At 39.2% G+C, this 19,986-nt stretch overlaps 1 protein-coding gene across 1 annotated transcript in view; it reads left to right on the top strand.

Annotated features, from left to right (window-relative positions):
- Positions 1-6: 6 nt before the first annotated feature.
- The window catches only part of EP300 (E1A binding protein p300), a 71,381-nt gene continuing 51,401 nt past the window's right edge, over positions 7-19,986 (top strand). Inside the window, exons 1-2 of the mRNA XM_006775972.2 lie at positions 7-334; positions 17,128-17,747. Coding sequence (XP_006776035.1) covers positions 241-334; positions 17,128-17,747 — 714 coding nt within the window. The 5' untranslated portion in view covers positions 7-240. The remainder of the gene's footprint in view (positions 335-17,127; positions 17,748-19,986) is intronic.

Raw genomic sequence — 19,986 nt, 5'->3', positions numbered from 1 at the left:
CTCTCCTCCGGGCCTGCGCCAGGCCCGGCCCCTCGCACTTGCCCTTACCTTTCTGTCGGGTCCGCATCCCTTTCCAGCCACCGCGGCCCGGCAGCGAGAAAAAGGAACTTCCCCCAACCCCCCTCGGGGGCCGGCGGAGCCCCCCGAGCCCACCCCGGAGAGCGGGGCGGGGACCCCCTCCGAAGAAGAGATTTCCCCGGGATTCTCGTTTTCTCGCCTGGATCTCCGAAAGAATTAAAAATGGCCGAGAATGTGGTGGAACCGGGGCCGCCTTCAGCCAAGCGGCCTAAACTCTCATCTCCGGCCCTCTCGGCGTCGGCCAGCGATGGCACAGGTTAGTCCCGGAGCCTCGCCTTGCACGTTCCCTTTCATCTTTTCGGCTCCGTGCACCTTTTTTCTTCTCTCTGTGTGTTTTTCCCCTCTTTTCTTTCTCCTCTTAGTTCTCTCTCTCTCTCGATTAATTTTAAAGGTGTTTGAATGAGCTGGTCGAAGACGTCCAGTCGCCCAACCATTTTCTTTGCTTCCTAATACATTCGTTGCAACATTATGTCATATCGATGTGTGTTCTGGAATTGGAGCTCTTTAGTGGTGCGATAGAGACGGCCTTTATTATTGCTCCCGTGCACTTTAATTTTGGAAATGCCAATGCATTGGTGTGTAAAGGTTTTTTATTTTACTTTTTTAATTTTGTTGTTGGCAAAGGAGGAATTGCAAATCTTTTCTCCTTGGTTTCTCTTACTCTGTTTCCACTACTTTTCACTCTTCCTTTTCAGTATTTTCGTTGCACAACATTTTCTGTTGAGAATGAGGGTGTAAAAAAAAAAATAAATCTTTATTTTATTTATTTATGTGTATGTGTTCCAGGATTTCAGGTTTGACGTGAGGTTTCACGTCAAATGTGAAATTTGGTTTGAATTATTTTACCTACCATTCTTAGCTTTTTTTAAATTTTTTTATTTTTTGGCTTTAAGAATCAATATGGAGCGCAGTTCATTTTACATCTTCCATTCTTTGGTTTAGGACCGAAATATCTGAAACTCTGGGTTTTCAAGTTGGGGGAGAGAGGGGTATTTTATTTGCAGTTTGTAGTCACTTTCTCTTTGGGTTGGGGAAGAAAAGACATCACTGATTTTGTGGAGTGAGTTACTTGGAAATCAAGATAAGAAATGGAAAGAGTCCCAATTATGGATTGCAAACATGAATTGATCAAACATGTTTGAAATGTGCATTAGGTTTAGCATCTGCGTGTTTTTACCTTTTTATGCTTTAAACATATTTGGAGATTTCTGTTTAAAAAGCTCTACGAATTCTTTACTTCACTCAGTTGTGGACTAGCCCTTTCTCAACAGAGAATTCAGGGAGACTTTCTTCCATCATTCCTTCCTTGCAGTTAGTTTGGTGCTCTCCTGGTGGCCACCGACCTTTTTTGCTGTCATAGTTGTTGGAGGTGCCAGGATAATGTAGAGGAAGAATGGCTGGCCACCTGACAGTCCACAAGATGTTCCCCCTTCCCATGAGCATCTCTTCAGCTCCCCAGGAGCAGGCTCAGCGTCATCCCTCCATCCACCAGTGAGAGTGCTTCACGGAGTTAAATGTACCCTTTGAATTTGTGGAGAACTTCTCAGCACGTTTCTAAGTGGGCTTCATGGTAAAGGGTGAAGATGTACGGAGATAGCAAATGCTCTCGTTTCTTTTGCGTTTATAAGAAAAACCTGCAAAATGGAAGGACTTTTGCAGAGTTCCCATCACTTCAGGATTGTAACAGTGGCAATGCACGAACTTTGATCTGTCCTTATTCCTGTCGTCTTCAGGGATTTTTCTTAACCTGTCTTTTTTTCTCAGTTCATGCACATAAATATCGTATTCCTTTGCACTTATTAAAGTCACTCAGAAATTCTTATAGATTACTATTAAACATGTTTTCACGTATAGATTTTTGGATTGTTTCTTTAATTTTTGTGCAATGTGGTATGGATTTTACATTTGAGTTAGCCAGTGACTTGGGACATTTTAGAAAAAAACTTCTTTTCTATGCATTGTTTTGATGTCTCCTTATTTGAGCAGCTTAGTCTTGGAGTAATGCAAGGCCTGAAAGGAAGGCCCTGCTCAACTTCCAAACACCTCTGTTCCTTCGCACTACTGCATTCTCCATACTTGATCTGTGTAGTTGGTAACTTCAGCTAACTCATTCTGGGATAGTGTTTCACATGTCTGTTACACAGAAACTATTTTGCTACTTGATAATATCTTTGAATAGTTGAGTCCTAAATGTATCAAGTGGGTTTTTATAATAAAAAAACTCTCAACATTGAGATTAACTCAGTCTTGGTACTAAGTGTTTATTTTAGCTTTCTCTAAATTTTATTGTGTAGGTTGGTTCCCACCCACCCCCAAACACCCCAAATCCCCCAATTAAGATTCTATTCCAAGATTTTTTTGTTCGTTTTTAAAATCTTAATAGTCTGGGTTTTGTTTTGTGTTTTTGTTACTGTTGTAGGGGTGGGGAGGCAAGTGTCAAGAAAATACTGTCCCCCTGTGAACTTTTAAGTTGGTTCCCATTACATTTTTATTTTTTTGTCCACTAGTGTGTAGTATAAGTTTGCAGGCAACTTCTAACAGAGATACTTCACTTTTAACAACTTTAAAATTTCAAACTTGTAACTTCTACATTTTGAGTTTTGAGTTGTCACCTAGATATTTTATAAATGTGAAAGTAAGTTGTTCCTTATACTTGGTTGTGAATTTTATCTAGAGCTGGTCAAAATGATGCCATAATTCTAGATCTCAGAAACTTTTTTTTTTCTCTTAATAGTATTAAGTAGACCTACCAAGAGTTTGCTTGTGCCAGTTTTATAGGACGGAAGACTAGAATCTAATTGGGTTGACATTCGAAAGCATTACAAAACAAATTAGCATAGGACTGGTGCAGAATAAAAATGTGTTACTCAACGATTGTTCTAAAAAATGTCCAGGTTGATTCAAATAACTTGAATTAAGTTTTCATGTGCTGGAATGAGGAGGAAGAGATTTATTTTTTAGCTTTTGCATCTTTATGTTCCTGTTTCAATATTTGCACTTGAGTCATTAAAAGTTTTACTTTACTATGGTTAGGTCGGAACTATTTGATAAATCAAATGACTTATTCCCCCCCCACCCCCCAAAAAAAAGATCGTAAAAGCCATTTGTAAAAAAAATTTGATATAATTATTGACAGAAAAGTTAACAGGTAAGTCCTGGAAGAATTTCTTGAACCTATTTCTAATAACCTGAGTGATGGGAATGAGGAGGATTACATGTTGCCTTCATTGCACACTAGACATGTTCTGTCACTGGTCTGTAAACACTTAACTGCTGTATGCACTGAAAGAACAGACTCCAGAAAGATGGGTGACAGCAACAGCACTAGGACCTGGCATACTAAGTAGGTACAGACCTTTCTGGTCCTGGTATAGTTTGGTGTCCCTGCTGTGTACTCCCGCGTCAGAATTGGCTTGAGTTTCATGCCTGTTCTTCATTTTAAAGGCACAGGACAGCGAGAATGTAAAATATACTGCATTTTAAATATATATATTTTTTTATTGATTTCAGGAAGGAAGAGAGAGAGAAGCATCAATGATGAATCATTGAGTGGCTGCCTCCTGCACACCCCACACTGGGGATTGAACCCGCAACCCGGCATGAGCCCTGACCAGAAATCAAACCATGACCTCCTGGTTCCTAGGTCGACGCTCAACCACTGAGCCATGACAGCCAGGCTAAAATATACTGCATTTTAACCACTAAAATGTACACAATAGAGAAGTGGCAAGGATTTTTTTGGGGGGGGGCGGGGTAGGGAGTGAGGGAGGGGGGTGGATGTAAGGGGTAGGAAGAGAGGGAGGGCCCGGGAAAAATCAATGTGAGAGAGAGAGAGATTAATTGGTTGCCTCTCACATGCACCCATCTGCATGCCCAGATGGAGCCTGCAACCCAGGTACGAGCCCTTGACTGGGAATAGAACCTAAGAGCCTTCCCTGCAGGGGCCAACACTCTAACCACTGAGTAACACCTGCCAGGGCGTGGCAAGGATTTTTTAAATGTCCATTTTACTTCCTCAAAATACCATTGTATATTAGTGGCTTGTCATCCTAACCAATGTTTTCGGTGGAAGCCATTTCTTTCTTCAGCTCTTAAACCTGCCAGATTATGTTTTAGTTTTTACACATTAATGTTTACATTAGAGTTCTGCTTCTGGAGTTTTTCAGTTATAGCTCTTTGACCCAGTGAGATATTGCTGTTAAAATTAAAGTGCAAGACATTTTACCAAGTGCCTTGAACTCTGGCAATTGCTTGTTCTCCAAGCTTTGTAAGTTCATTTATAGGGCTTCAGGAAGGCTATCTGTGCTTGATGTGAGGTAAAGTGCCTGTTGTTAAATTGTAATAAGTCTTGTATGTGTTACAATATGGGTGCCCTTTCCAGCGTAAGTTCATGTTCTGTTTCAGAGGTAAGAAATGTATTGGCATATCCAGTGAATGGATGATGGGGATGGAGGAAAGGGTTCCTGTCTTGGTTGCCTTTTGGTATTTTCTGTTTTACTTTGCTTTTCTACCTTCTCCTAGTCTAGTCTATAAAAAGGGCAAAGGATGTGTGATTAAAATAATAAATTGAGAATTGGTGCCTAGTGTTTGTAGGGGCATTAAGTGATAAATAAGAAAGGAAAAAAATAGCAAAAATGTTGTAGCTATAGTGGGAATGTAACTTCCTGGTATATTTATAAAAGTATTTCAGGAGTTAATTCTGCTAAACACCCATCAATAATGGAAAAATAAGACATGCTTCTTTAGTGGGATTTTTTTGTTGAGATTTTAGGGTTCTCTCCTTTTAGAATTTTTGAAGTTGAATTTTTTTAGTGTGGCTTACATTAGAAAGCTTAATGAACCATGGCCAGGTAACTCAGTTGATTAGAGCAGTGGTTGCCAACTGGTGGTCCATGAGGTCCGAAAGGATGGCAACCACTGGGTTAGAACATTATCCCCATATACCAAGGTTGTATGTTCCATCCCTAGTTAGGGAACATGAAAGAATCAACCAATGAATGCAAAAGTAAGTGGAACAAGTTTCTCTTTCTCTGTCTCCCTCCCTCGCCCCCTTCCTCTCTAAAATCAATCAATAAATTTAAGAAAAGAAATTAATGAGTAAGATAAAACTTAAATTATGCCAAGTGTAAAATTTTTACATTACTGAATTTTGCCAACGATTTTTTTTTTCATGTGATGGATGGTAGTTTTGAAATTTTCATGGGAATTTTTTATTCAGTTCTCAAAGGTTTAAGAGAATAAATATTAATTGAGGTGTTAAGTCTCTTCTAAACAATTTGGATCTTACTTGTTTTTATATGTAGATCTTTTTAGATAAATGGCCAGGAAGGTAATTAGAAGCAACTTAAAGGAGAGAGAGAGAGAGAGAGAGAGAGAGAAATTAAAACTACTGAAAAAAAAAGTGAGTGGTTAAAAGATTGGGTTTTGAAGTCAGACTATGTACTAGAGTTCAGGTCCCAGACCTGCCTTTATTAACTAACTGTGAGCCTTAGGCCAGTTTCTTAACTTCTCTGTATTAGCTTCCTCGCCTATAGTACCCACATTATAGTATTGTGGCAAGGAATAAGGGAGAATTCTCTTTATCATATGCTTAAGATAGTGCTTGCTGTAGCATAGTATGTGCTCATTAATTGTTAACTGTTTTTAAATTCTGTTTTTAATACTAAGTAATAAAATATGGTAGATTTTAAAAACTTTTAAGATTTATTGATTTTTATAGAGAGAGAGGAAAGGCGGGAGAGAGGAAGATTGATTTGTTGTTGCACTTTTTTATGCATTCATTGGTTGCCTAAAACTTTGGCATATTAAGACGATGCTCTCTAACTAACTGAGCTACCCAGCCTGGGCAGTGGTAGACTTTTTAATGACTATATAGAGACTAGAAAAAGAAAGCCAAGTGCATGAAGTTCAGAGGGTAGTCTTAGAAGTAAGGCTTATGGTACAGAGTTAGTCTATATATCACCTACCCAGATTAAGTTTTTTGAGAATATAAGAATGTGGCAGCAGAGATTAAAATAAAAGTACTACATATACTACTGTCACATAGGATGTCTTGTTTATGTAATTGAAATTAAAAATCAGAGTTTTAAGACATAATGATAAATCAGAAAACAGATTTTTTTTGGAAATGCTCACGATAAGAATGGCTTTTTGCTAAAGAATTGTGTGGTTGAGCACTATTTTTTCTGTTACGTATTTGCTTATCTGGGTCGTAAAAGAATACTTTCTTATAAAGGAGGAAGGAAAGTAGGAGCAGTGCAGTGCTTCTCAAATTTTTTTTACTACAAGAACTACATTTTGCGTATAAAAATAGAGACCCTGTCTTAGCAAGTGAACACATAATACCCTTCCTATTTGTAATATTTGCATTTTTATTTGTAATGATTGCATTTCAAAGTTGTGACCCACTATATTGAGTTCTTGCCCCTCTGTTGGCTTATGACCCACAACTTGAAAAACACTGGCTTAGAAAAGTTGACAAGGTAACAGTTGTCCTGTATTGGACCAACATTTTCTCTGTGCTAGGTGTTTGTCTTCAGTACAGGGAATACTCTGATAATCCAGGCAGGCAGACCCTTCCTTCCTGGAACCTATAGAGGGGAGGAGAACAACATTCAAGTCTGATGTGACCAGCATTGTACGTACTTGGGAAGTACAGTGTATATTGGGAGAAATAGGAAGACCTAACCTGTAATTACTATTACTCTGGTGGCTATTTTTGAGGAATTGGTGTCTGATCTTGGGATCTGAAGGATAGATATATGGTTAGTAGGAGCGAACCAAGCTGGGAACAAGAGAGTATGGCCTGTTCAGATCCCCAAATGTCCGGAGAGATGAACAAGGGGCCAGTTATGCAGAGCTTATAATGCTTATTGGAGTTTAGACTTTTCGTTTTAGCTCTTTTATTTATTTTTTTCTTTTTCTTTTTCTTTTTTTTAAAATGTGGAACACGTCACAGGATTTGCTGGACAGCCTTACGCAGGGGCCATGCAAATCTCTCCTCTGTATCGTTCCAATTTAGTATATGTGCTGCCGAAGCCAACACTTAGCTCTTTTAAATGAATGGAGCAGTATTGTACCTTAGATAATTGACTAAGTGAGGAATTATTTGGATAGGAAGAGGGAAAAATATGAAGCTGAGAGACCAGTGAGATGCTTGTATTAGGATTCTAGCTGTGATGAGGGTGGCCTGGATTAGAAGACGGAAAGAAGTGAAAAAGATTTGAGGGAAGGTGATGGTCAACAGAACTTAGATGTTAGGATATTGCAGTGGAGGAATCAAGAATAAGTACCAAGTTTCACGTTAGGGTAGCTGGATTGGTAAGGATGCCATTTACTAAAATAGCAAACATAGGAAAAGAAGTATGTATGTGTAGCCATGGGAGTGGGGTGGTTATGATGAGTTAAATTTTGGACCTTTTGAAGTTGTGTGATTTTCCTAAATTGAGTAGTCACTATTGTATTTGGTATGCCTTTCTTTCATTTCAGCCAACAAACATTTACTACTCACCAAATTTTAGGCACTCTGAATTAAAGATGAATTAAAGTGTAGTTTCTGCTCTCAAGTCCTTTAGGATGTGGTGGGGTTGGTATACATGTATACACAATTTTCTCATAAATTATACTCTGGTAAGTTTTTAAAAATAATCTGAATAAAGGCAGAGAATAGGAATTATTTCTAACAGTGTGGGTTTACTGTATTTGGGGAAAACTTTATAAAGAAATGGGGGCTGAAACCGGTTTGGCTCGGTGGATAGAGCGTCGGCCTGTGGACTGAAAGGTCCCGGGTTCGATTCCGGTCAAGGGCATGTACCTGGGTTGCGGGCACATCCCCAGTGGGGGATGTGCAGGAGGCGGCTGATCGATGTCTCTCTCTCATCGATGTTTCTGACTCTCTATCTCTCTCCCTTCCTCTCTGTAAAAAATCAATAAAATATATTTTAAAAAAAAAGAAATGGCGGCTGATCGATGTTTCTCTCTCATCGATGTTTCTAACTTTCTATCTCTCTCCCTTCCTCTCTGTAAAAAATCAATAAAATATAAAAAAAAAAAAGATAGAGTCATTGATTTGAGAGAGAGAGACATTGATAGATTGCCTCCGAGAGAGAGGGAGAGAGAGAGAGAGAGGGAGAGAATTGATTGGTTGATTCCCTCTGGCACGTGCCTCAACAGGGAATTGAACTTATAACCTAGTTATGTGCCCTGACCAGGAATGGAACGGACAACCTTTTGGTGTACAGGACAATGCTACAATCAACTGAGCCACCCAGTCAGGGCCAAATACAAGTGGTTCTTATGTGACTGGAATATAGACTGTATGGTAGAGTGTTTTTTTGTTTTGGCTTTTTAAAAAATATATATATTCTTTATTGATTTTTTTACAGAGAGGAAGGGCGAGGGATAGAGAGTTAGAAACATTGATCAGCTGCCTCCTGCACACCCCCCTCTGGGGATGTGCCCGCAACCAAGGTACATGCCCTTGACCAGAATCGAACCCGGGACCCTTTAGTCCACAGGCTGACGCTCTATCCACTGAGCCAAACCAGCCAGGGCAGTAGAGTGTTTTAATGGGAGACAGATTGAAAAGGGTGTTGGGGTCCTTTTATGAAAAAACAGGCTAAGGAATGTGACATTCATCTTACCATCAGGATAGAAATCTATGAGCCAGGGGAGTGACATGGTCAGGGAAAGTGGAAAGAAGAATTCTGGTGACGGTGTACAGAATCAGTAGCAGGAAAAGATCCTAATGGCAAGAGGACCATGGGTACGGCATTTATCTCTTGAAATGCATTTATCATTTGCTTTTGCAGTTTTTAGTAAATTGTAATTACCAAAGTGAATTTTTTTAAGATCCAAGTTTTGCCTTGGCCTGGCTGCTCAGTTGGTTGGAGTGCCATCTGGTGCACCAAAAGATTGCGGGTTCAATCCCTGGTCCAGGCGTGTAGTGAGGGCAACTGATCAATATTTCTCTCTCACATAATGTTTCTCTCCCCTCTCCCCCCCAGTCCCTTCCTTGGGTGAGGATTTAAACATATCCTTGGGTGAGGATTAAAAAAAAATGCAAGTTTTGTTTACCAGTTGACATAATTGTAGAATATAGCAGATAGTCCTACCAATATAGAGTTGATTATTTACAGGTTGAGTTAATAGGGTTCATATTCAATAACAAAATAGTATAATCTTAGGGAAGCCAGTGTTAGCACCAGTTACTGCAGCTATACAATGATGAGTCGGTCATTTCACACTTGAGTCTTCCCTAGCAGGGGCCGTGTTCTAAGAGAACTGAGTAAGATGGGTCTTTATTTTCCCAATTGCTCTTCAACCAAAACTGTTCTTTTTAATTTTATTTTTTTGTTTCCATGTAAACACTACTAAGATGATCCCGAAGGATCCTTTTGCTCTAGGTTAATAAATTTACACATTTATGTTTTAGAATCTTCAAGAGGCATTTCATTGGTTCTTTTTTATTTTTATTTTTTTTAATATATTTTATTGATTTTTTACAGAGAGGAAGGGAGAGTGATAGAGAGTCAGAAACATCGATGAGAGAGAAACATCGATCAGCCGCCTCCTGCATGATCAGCTGCCTCCTGCACATCCCTACTGGGGATTGAGTCCACAATCTGGGCATGTGCCCTGACTGAGAATCAAACTGCGGCCTCCTGGCTCATAGGTTGACACTCAATCACTGAGCCATGCCAGCTGGGTTCACTGGTTCTTAAAACAATTCTGTGAGGGAGGGAGGTAGAATAAGTGTTTTACTACCACAGTTGGAACGTGACGGCTCAATGAGGTCAGCTTGAAGACGGGTTTAAATCCAGGTCTTTAGACTCTTTGAGCAGTGCCAACTTATATACCAGTGGTTGCTGATGGCATTTAGGAATCAGAAATGCCCAGAACTTTGAGGAACAATCAAAATAGCAAAAGAGTAATGACAGTCAGTGATATCAGATTAAATAATAGGGTCTGTTTGATTGGAGGTCAAAGTATATGTGACTTTTTTTTACATAGTCTTCCAGTTTTAATCAATATAGTTAAAAGTAAATGGTTTAAAGTTGATGTAAGAGAACTTTCTATAAAGTTACTACTAGTAGCCCTGCGCACGAGTCCGTGTGCCAGTAGCTCTCTGTGGGGCCTGGCTGCTCCACGCCCGCTGCCCAGAGGCCCATCTGCGGCCGGGTGCGGAACGCTTGCCTCATGACGATGCAAGTATGTCCCCCAAGCCCCGGCCGCTTCATGCCTGCTGCCCAGAGGCTCTCCATGGCCAGGGTGGGACGCTTGCCTTGTCGCCATGGACACTGCCCACTCTCTGTGGGCCCCCCGCGCCCCCAGGACTGGGGGACTCCGGCGGGGCAGAGAGTACTGGGTGCCGCCATCTTGTGGCTATGGGCTCTGCCATCTTTGTGATGGAGTGACCATTAATTTGCATATTACCCTTTTATTAGATAGGATAATGCCCAATTAGATACAAGTGATTATAGTATGCAGTTGTAGAATTGCTAGAAACTTCTTATTCCATGAGCATATCCTAGGTGCTATAGGAAATGTAAATAATAAATGAGACCCCTATTTTTCAGATACTTACAATTTGGTAAAGAAGTAAGATGTACGCAAATACTATTTAGCTGTAACAAAAGATGGAAGATACGAAGTACATAGTTGAGGTTGTAACAGAGTGAGCCATCTTGGGAATTAGGACTACTGGGACCAGTCTTTGAGTTGAAAACCTGAGTGGTAACTACAATTAGGTCTGTTGAATGTATAGGATTGCCATTAAAAAAAGAATGACCCTAAACCTTTATTTTTCAAGATCTACCAATGTAAACTCTCCTGTCTGTTTCAAAATGGAGCCTAATTGTATAATGTGAGGTCACATGTTTTTCATAAACATAAAACAGCAACCAAGTGCATCTGGCTTTAGAATCCTTCTATATAATAAAAAGGCTAATATGCAAATTGTCCCCTCAACTGGGAGTTTGACCAGGGAACGGGGCCATCCGGCTAACCGCCTATGGTCAATCGGCCTGGACCTCACCCATGCACGAATTTGTGCACTGGGCCTCTAGTAGGTTACATGAAAATCATAAAGACTCTAGGGCAGCCGTGGGCAAACCACGGCCCGCGGGCGGGATCCGGCCCGTTTGAAATGAATAAAACTATTGGGGGGGAAAAAGACCGTACCCTTTTATGTAATGATGTTTACTTTGAATTTATATTAGTTCACACAAACACTCCATCCATGCTTTTGTTCCGGCCCTCCGGTCCAGTTTAAGAACCCATTGTGGCCCTCGAGTCAAAAAGTTTGCCCACCCCTGCTCTAGGGCCTAGAGTAAGATTTCTATATTACTGAAGTTAATTTCTCTTCAGTGAACTCTGTATATGGCTGTTATCTACTGACATTGAGAGGACTAATAAGAATAATACAATTATTTTAAAAAAAGAATAATACAATTATTGAGGTGTTAACAACAATGCTTGCCTCATTGAAAGTGCCTGATGAAAGTTTGCTCTTCTTATAAACCAGTCTTATTTCCTAGTAGGGTTATGATTCTATTGAATAATAATACTTAGTAACATTTTCATATTTTTAATATGTGCCAGCCAATATTTTAAATACTTTACATATATTAACTCATTTAATCTTCACAAATATCCGATGAGTATTGAAGTAATAAGCATATGGAAGTTCTCTATCCTATTGAATTGAAATTTCCAATACATGGATTTTACTGGCCATGTAAGTATTCACAAATAACTTTCTTATTTATACAGAGTTGGAAACTAGGTTCTTCTGTATATACTTTAGAATCATCTTGTCTGGTTCCCTTAAAAACTGTAAGAATTTTTTTTATTGGCACTGCATTGAATCTATTGGGGCAGAATAGATGTCTTTATGTAATACCAAAGATTTAGGATATTATTCTATTTATTTATGTAGTCTTTACTTTCAAAATTTACATATATTTTATAGTAACATATTGTTAGATTTTTTTCTAAGTTTTCCCCATGCTATCATAAATTGTATTAAAAATTTTTTTCTAAACATCACTGATGTACAGAAATGTGGTTTGATTTCCTTATGTTTGTGGTATTTTTTTTAATATATTTTATTGATTTTTTACAGAGAGGAAGGGAGAGAGATAGAGAGTTGGAAACATCGATGAGAGAGAAACATCGATCAGCTGCCTCCTGCACATCTCCCACTGGGGATGTGCCCGCAACCCAGGTACATGCCCTTGACCGGAATCGCACCTGGGACCTTTCAGTCCACAGGCCGACGCTCTATCCACTGAGCCAAACCAGTTTTGGCGTTTGTGGTATATTTAATCACCATTCTAACCTCTCACTATTTCCATTTCTTTGCTTTGGATTTTCTATATTGATTTATCTCAATAAATAAAGTTGTGTTTCTTCCTTCTCAGTTTTTTAACTTATAGTTTGTTTTTTAATATTATTGCTTTGGCTAGATACTCTAGTACAAGATTGAATAGAAGTGGCTGTCATGAGTATCTTTGTTTTGGTCTGATGCTAGACTACTTTTAATGTTGGTCCATTATGCATATTTGCTGTCAGATTTTAGGTTTTGGAAGAAACTTTTTATCAATTTAAAGAAGTTCCCATCACTTTCTTGATTTTTTAAAATGTGATTTGGTATTGAGTTTTATCCAGTGCCTTTCTTGTTCCACTTATTTATGCATTCATTGGTTGATTCTTGTACGTGCCCTCACTGGGGTTCAAGCCTGCAACCTTAGTGCATCGGGATGATGTTCTTACCTAGTGAGCTACCGGGCCAGGGTCTCCAGTGCTTTTCTTACAGCCATTGAGATTAATCTTACATTTTCTTCTTTGTTAATATGGTGAATGACCATCTATATACTTATAGTCTAAGGTTCCATTGCAAACCTTTCCCCCTTGGATTCCTGAGATATCCCAACTTGATCATGACAATACATTTTTAAGGCACTAATGAACTGTTGCTTTCTTTTCTTTCTTTTTTTTTTTTTAAGGGTTTTTGCTTCTATGTTCATGGTTTTTACTGGCCATGTATGATTTTTAGAGTAGTCTGTTTTTTTTTTAAGATATATTTTTATTGATTTCAGAGAGGAAGGGGAAGGGAGAGAAGAGATAGAAACATCACTGATGAGAAAGAATCATCAATTGGCTGCCTCAGTGAGCCCACAACCAGGGCATGTGCCTTTGACCGGAATCGAACCTGAGACCCATCAGTTTGCAGGTCGACCCTCTATCCACTGGGCCAAACCAGCCAGGGCTCTTTCTATTTTCTAGAAGTGTTTGTGTAAGATGAAGTTGTCTTTTCCTTGAAAGGTCAGAAGGACATGTCTGTAAAAACATTTAGATCTGGCGTTTTCTTTATGGAAAGACTAATAAGTGATTTATTTTTGTTAATAGTAATGGGATTGTTCAGGCTCTTTATATCTCCTCCTTTTGAACTTTTTAAATGGGAAATTTCAATTCAGTAGGATAGAGAACTTGCATATGCTTATTAGTTCAAGTTACCAGTATTTTTGTGTGCCTCTCTCCCCCTCTTTTTACAGCTGGTTTGAATCAGAAGTTAAACAAGGTATATCTGGTTGTTGACTCTTTTACTTGATAATATCTTCTCGCATTCTCTTTTTTTGCCATTGATTTGTTGGAGAAACTGGGACATTTATCCTTTATAATTTATTTTTGATAAGGTTTGGTGAGTGTTTTATCAGGAATTTATTCATTTCTGTCTCTTCAATTTTTTTTTGCATGAAGTTGATTATTGATTAGTATGTTGCTTTCTCATTTTGTTTTATTTTTTCCTTAATTTTCCCAGAAGTTGATCTTTATTACTCCTTCGAAGAACCAAATTCTGGTTTGTTGATACCTTCTCAGTTATATCTCTGTCTTTCTCATGTTAATAATTAACCCCTTCCCCAACAATTTTTTTGTTAAAAACGTTTCTTTTTCAGACTAATTTTTTTATTTTGGTTCTATATAGTATTTTTGATGCTGGTTATGAAAACAGTTTGTAACTCGTCTTCCTATAAACCATATTTTTTTTACCATATTTTCTTAGTATACTCGTCGACGACTGAAAAAGAACATTTTGTGAAAACGAGTATACACGTTTCTGCCGGGGAAGGGGTTAACTGCTTTTTATCTTTTTAAAAAATATGTTGCCCTAGCCGGTTTTGCTTAGTGGGTAGAGCACCGGCCTGTGGACTCAAGAGTCCCAGGTTCGATTCTGGGCAAGGGCACATGCCTGGGTTGCGGGCTCGATCCCCAGTGGGGTCGAACCAGTCAGTCATTCTCTCTCATCATTGATGTTTCTATTTCTCTCTCCCCTCTCCCTTCCTCTCTGAAATCAATGAAAATATATTTTAAAAAATATGTGTGTGTTTTTTTAAGTGACAGGAAGAGATAGGGGGAGAGGGAAACATGGATTGACTGCCTCCTGCACGCCCTCTACTGGGGATCAATTCCCCACCTCTTGGCACAGGGTATCTTGCTCAACCAACTGAGCCACACCAGCCAGGCTGCTTTTTATCTTTGATCATCTTCCTGTTCTTCTAACTTAATCATTTGGATACTTAACTCATTTTTAGCTTTATTTTCTAATAAAGCCTTTAAGTTTTGAAATCTAGTGTTGTTCCTCAGTTTCTTTTCTGATTTCCTCTTTAATTTGTCACTTAGGTATATGTATGTTTTTTTAAATTTCTAAATGGGTAGAGATTTTTATTTTTCCGTAACTGTGCAACTGTAAAAATGTATTTCTTTGTATACTTCAGGGGAAAAGTAGAATGCAAAATTGCTCATAAAGTATGTATGATCCCAGTTTTGTGAGTTATGTAAGTAGAAATGATTAAGGCAGGGGTTCTCAACCTGTGGGTCGCGACCTCTTTGGGGTCGAATGACCCTTTCACAGGGGTCGCCTAAATACATCCTACATATCAGATATTTACATTACAGTTCATAACAGTAGCAAAATTACAGTTATGAAGTAGCAACGAAAATAATTTTATGGTTGGGGGTCACCACAACATGAGGAATTGTATTACAGGGTCGAGGCATTAGGAAGGTTGAGAACCACTGGGTTAAGGAAATATATCAATATATTAAAGTTTTTTTTTGAGTAATGATATCAAAAACATTTTGAGATTTATATTTCAAAACTATTCATAAGACATCTTTTATTATTTTATTTTATTTTTAAATATATTTTATTGATTTTTTACAGAGAGGAAAGGAGAGAGATAGAGAGTTAGAAACATCAATGAGAGAGAAACATCGATCAGCTGCCTCCTGCACATCTCCTACTGGGGATGTGCCCGCAACCCAGGTACATGCCCTTGACCGGATTTTAAATAAGAAGAGCGTGATAGCGCTCCTTAGTAGTCAAACGGTTAATATATATAAATATATATATTTATTTAGAGAGAGAGAGAGCAGGGAAGAGGGATAGAGAGATAGACACATCGATGAGAGAGAAACATCATGATTGATGGGCTGCCTCCTGCACACCCTCCACAAGGGATTGAGCCCTCAATCCAAGCATATGCCCTGACTGGGATCGAACCGGTGGCCTCTTGGTTCCTGGCTTGACGCTCAGCCGTTGAGCTACACCAACCGGGCAAGACACTTTTTATTCTTATGATGGATGGGCACATATGATTTTTCAGAAGGAACGAAATTCTGTAAAAGTCTGGACTCTAAACAAGTCCTGGGACCATTTGATTCGATTAAGATATGGCCAGAATGCTTAACTGTGTTGGGCATTAGGCAAGGAGTTGGTCCATAAGTGATAAGATGTGTGCTTTCTAAAGAGCTACATGGGTGCAGGGGTGGGTGGGGAGGGGAGATGGCAGTGGGGAGGGGAGAGAGAGACACACTAACTATTTCAGTGCTATGATAGAGAGCTATAAGAACTGGAAGGGCACGTAAAGGAGTTGTGCTTAAAAAGCAAGATTGATTGGACCAAATAGATCATTTAAAGTGGAACCTTCTTTAAGCAATGAACTATTTTTAATGGGCTAGTCAGTTGTAGAGTCAGGTATATTTAATTATTAAATACCCAGTAATGCCTATTTAATATGAAAACTACTCAGAGAATTAAAAAGGAAGAAAACTCAGCAGTAAAGAGAAAAAAAAGACAACTCAAATACCTAAATATATGAAATGAGTTAGGACTGTCAACAGGTCAACCAGGGACAGTTTTGCCCTTCCAAGAGATATTTTAGTGATACTGAGGACATTTTTGGTTGTCACAGATGGGGTATGGATACTAATGGCATTGATAAGAGAGTGGGGATCTGTGGATTATCTTAACAACAAAGAATTATCCAGCCCAAAATGTTTAATAGTAGCAAGATTGAGAAAAACCTGGGCTAATCTCTAATTTCATCCTCTTTTTGGTGGCAGTGGGGCAGGAGTGTAGGGTGGGAGTGATTTGTGTGTTTTTCTATCCTATTTCAGCTAGATTCTAGTTAAGGAAATCTAATCTGTAGGCTGAAGTCAGGTGAAAGCAAATTCACTCAGCAGATTGAGGATCTGTTTTGTGATAGAATTTGGCAAAAAATGGTAGACAGCCCCTTGCTTCATGGAGCTCACGCTGAATGTTCTACAAATGAAGGGTCTTTTGTATCAGTTGTCTTTATTATTATGATAGTTTAAACCTTTTGTTCTGAATTCGTTTGCGTTTGGAAATAATTTTAACCTCTTCTATGGAATTCTGGAATATTATCTAACTTAATTGTACATCTTTTTTCATAACTATTAATACAAACTTTTAGCAACTCATAATGAGTGTTATACTGAGATCTAGTCCTTTTTCCTTGGTCTTATTTAAGTACAGTTCATTAAGTGTTTAAACTTGTTGGTATAATCAAACGTTCTCCTATTTTTAAATATGTAAGGCTTTTTAGTATAACATGAAAAACCTCAATAGATAGTATTCCATAGAGTGAGGTATAAAAATGCAGTGTTTATCAATAACAAAATATAAAGCAGTTTTTAATTTTGATTTTGTCTAACTTTAACCATTACCTTTTCTCTTGCTTTCAGATTTTGGCTCTCTATTTGACTTGGAGCATGACTTACCAGATGAATTAATCAACTCTACAGAATTGGGACTAACCAATGGTGGTGATATTAGTCAGCTTCAGACAAGTCTTGGCATGGTACAAGATGCAGCCTCTAAACATAAACAACTGTCAGAATTGCTACGGTCTGGTAGTTCCCCTAACCTCAACATGGGGGTTGGTGGCCCAGGCCAAGGCATGGCCAGCCAGGCCCAACAGAACAGTCCTGGATTAGGTTTGATAAATAGCATGGTCAAAAGCCCAATCCCCAACATGGGAATGGGCACTAGTGGACCAAATCAGGGTCCCACACCACCATCTGCAACAGGAATGATGAACAGTCCAGTAAATCAACCTGCCATGGGAATGAACACAGGGATGAATGCTGGCATGAATCCTGGAATGTTGACTGCAGGCAATGGACAGGGGATGATGCCTAATCAAGTCATGAACGGTTCAATTGGAGCCGGCAGGGGGCGACCTAATATGCAGTACTCAAACCCAGGCATGGGAAATGCTGGCAACTTAATAACTGAGCCCCTGCAGCAAGGCTCTCCCCAGATGGGAGGACAGGCGGGACTGAGAGGCCCCCAGCCTCTTAAGGTAAGTGCAGTTTGGGTTTGTGTGCACTATCAATATGTTTTTTTAGTGTTCCAGTGTTGGAGGGAGGGGTGAGGTCAGTTCATTTATTTTTATTGTTCATATTTAATCTTCCATTGTGTAGCATTTTCCACATATTTTTTTGCCAAGGCTCTACAAACCCTAAGTATTGTCACAAATTTTATGAAGCTCTTCGATTAAATTCAGCACAACATTTTACACAGCTTATTGGTATTGTATACCTTCACAGTTTGTTCCAAATTATTGCCAGCTAATTCCTGTTCTCGCTGGCACAAGGATTAGAATATTTTCATTTTATTTCTAAACCCACTTTAGTCTTCATAGCCTCCTTATAAAAATACAATTTGAGATAGCTGCCATTATACTGTCTTCAGGTAGACATCATTTGTTACCACTGCTTTGAATGTCCCTGGTTTTTAAGAGATATTTCTTTATTATAAGATTTTTTTAAATGTTATTTTTCCTTATTGCTTGATGGAAATTAAGGTGTATTCGTTTACTATGAAACCTTAGCTAATATTCCAGGTGTTCCAATGCCTACTGCTAGTTTTATGAATTAGAGAATGCTAAGTATGTTTTCAAAAAAAACCTTAAGATGAGTTCTCTCTATTGATTAAGACATTTTAAACACATTCTTGATGCTTATTCTGCCATATTTTTCCTGTATATTTTATTCCTTTTTCTTAAAATGGTATCACACTGTAATTGCCACTGCCTGGCATGTGTTTAGTAAATACTTGTTGAATAAAAGAGATGGCTTTGCTTGAAAGGTATTATTGGAGATTGGTAAGATGCTCACAAGGAGTGAAGAGCAGGTTTTTTCTGTAAGAGGAACAATTTTCAGCAGGCATTAGGATTTTCGTGCTCCTGAGAATCATGATGGGGAGAGCCCTAGGATTAAATTAAGACCTAGGCGTGAATCAGGAATATGGGAACTAGGGCCACATGTAGCTGTATGAGAGCCCTTAAAGTTTTTTTTACCACACAGTAAAGAATATTGACCTTAAACTTGGGAAGGGATTCTATTTGGCATCCCTACCTATGCTGTAGATTCTCTCTTGCTGGCACTATTATGTTGCTGTGTTGATGTAGTTTACCTAGCATATTTGGTGTGAAGACCAGAAACAAGAGGTAAAATATTTATTAGGCACCTCTTCTAGGTTCTAGGAACATAGTTGTGAAGAGTCCCTGCCTTCCTGATACTTATATTCCAGTGGGGAGAAGAGGGATGACAGACAGTAAATCTTCACTGATTGATCAGATATTTATCGAGTACCAGCTTTGGTGCTGAAGATAGAGCAGTGAATAAACTTATTTCATGGAACTTACTTTCTAGTGTTCACATAAGATGTAAATGTATAGTATTCCAGGTAAGTGCTATGAAAAGTAAAGTAAGGGTAAGGCTCATGGGGAGAATGCCTCAGTTGGGAGTTGGGCACCGTTGTATTTATAATCTAAATCACAGATTTCTTTTTCCTTTTTTAAAAGATTTTAAAAATCGATATTTGGAGGGAGAGAAAGGGAAATACTGATCGGCTGCCTCCTGCACACTCCCTACCAGGTATTAAGCCCAGAACCTGGGCATGGCCCTGACCATGAATTGAATCCTTGGACTTTTGGTGCATGGGATGACATTTAACTAATTGAGCCACACTGACCAGGGCAAAATCACAGATTCCTTGCATCGCCATTGTTTGAGGAACCGAGTGTATACAATGAATAAAACAGACAAAATTCCCTGTCCTTGTGGAGCTTTAATTTCACAGGAAGGAGGGATCCAAATATAAAAACTTTATTATTAAAATATTTCCTTATTTCAGCCTTGGCCAGTTGCTCAGTGGTTAGAGAGTCAGCCCAAGGCCTGAAGTATCTTGGGTTCAATTCCCAGTCAAGGGCACATACCTTGGTTGCAGGTTGGAGCCCTGGCCCTGACCTGGGCACGTATGGGATGCAGCCAATCGATGTGCTTCTCTCACATTGATGTGCGTCTCTCTCGCGTGTGCTCTCTCGCTCTCTCTGTGTGTATTACACACACACACACACACACACACACACACACACACACACACACACTAGAGGCCCAGTGCACGAAATGTGTGCATGGGTAGGGTCCCTGGCGGCTGCCAGCTGTGGGCTGGGTCCTCCCTTCCCCAGCTGTGGGCCGCTGGCCGGGGCCGGGGCCTCCCTTCGTTCTGCGCCACCTCCTGGTGGTCAGCACACA

Source organism: Myotis davidii, unplaced genomic scaffold, assembly GCF_000327345.1.
Source record: "Myotis davidii unplaced genomic scaffold, ASM32734v1 scaffold428, whole genome shotgun sequence".
NCBI lineage: Eukaryota > Metazoa > Chordata > Mammalia > Chiroptera > Vespertilionidae > Myotis > Myotis davidii.
The sequence above is the reverse complement of the archived record's forward strand: the minus strand, read 5'-3'. Positions and strand labels throughout refer to the sequence as shown.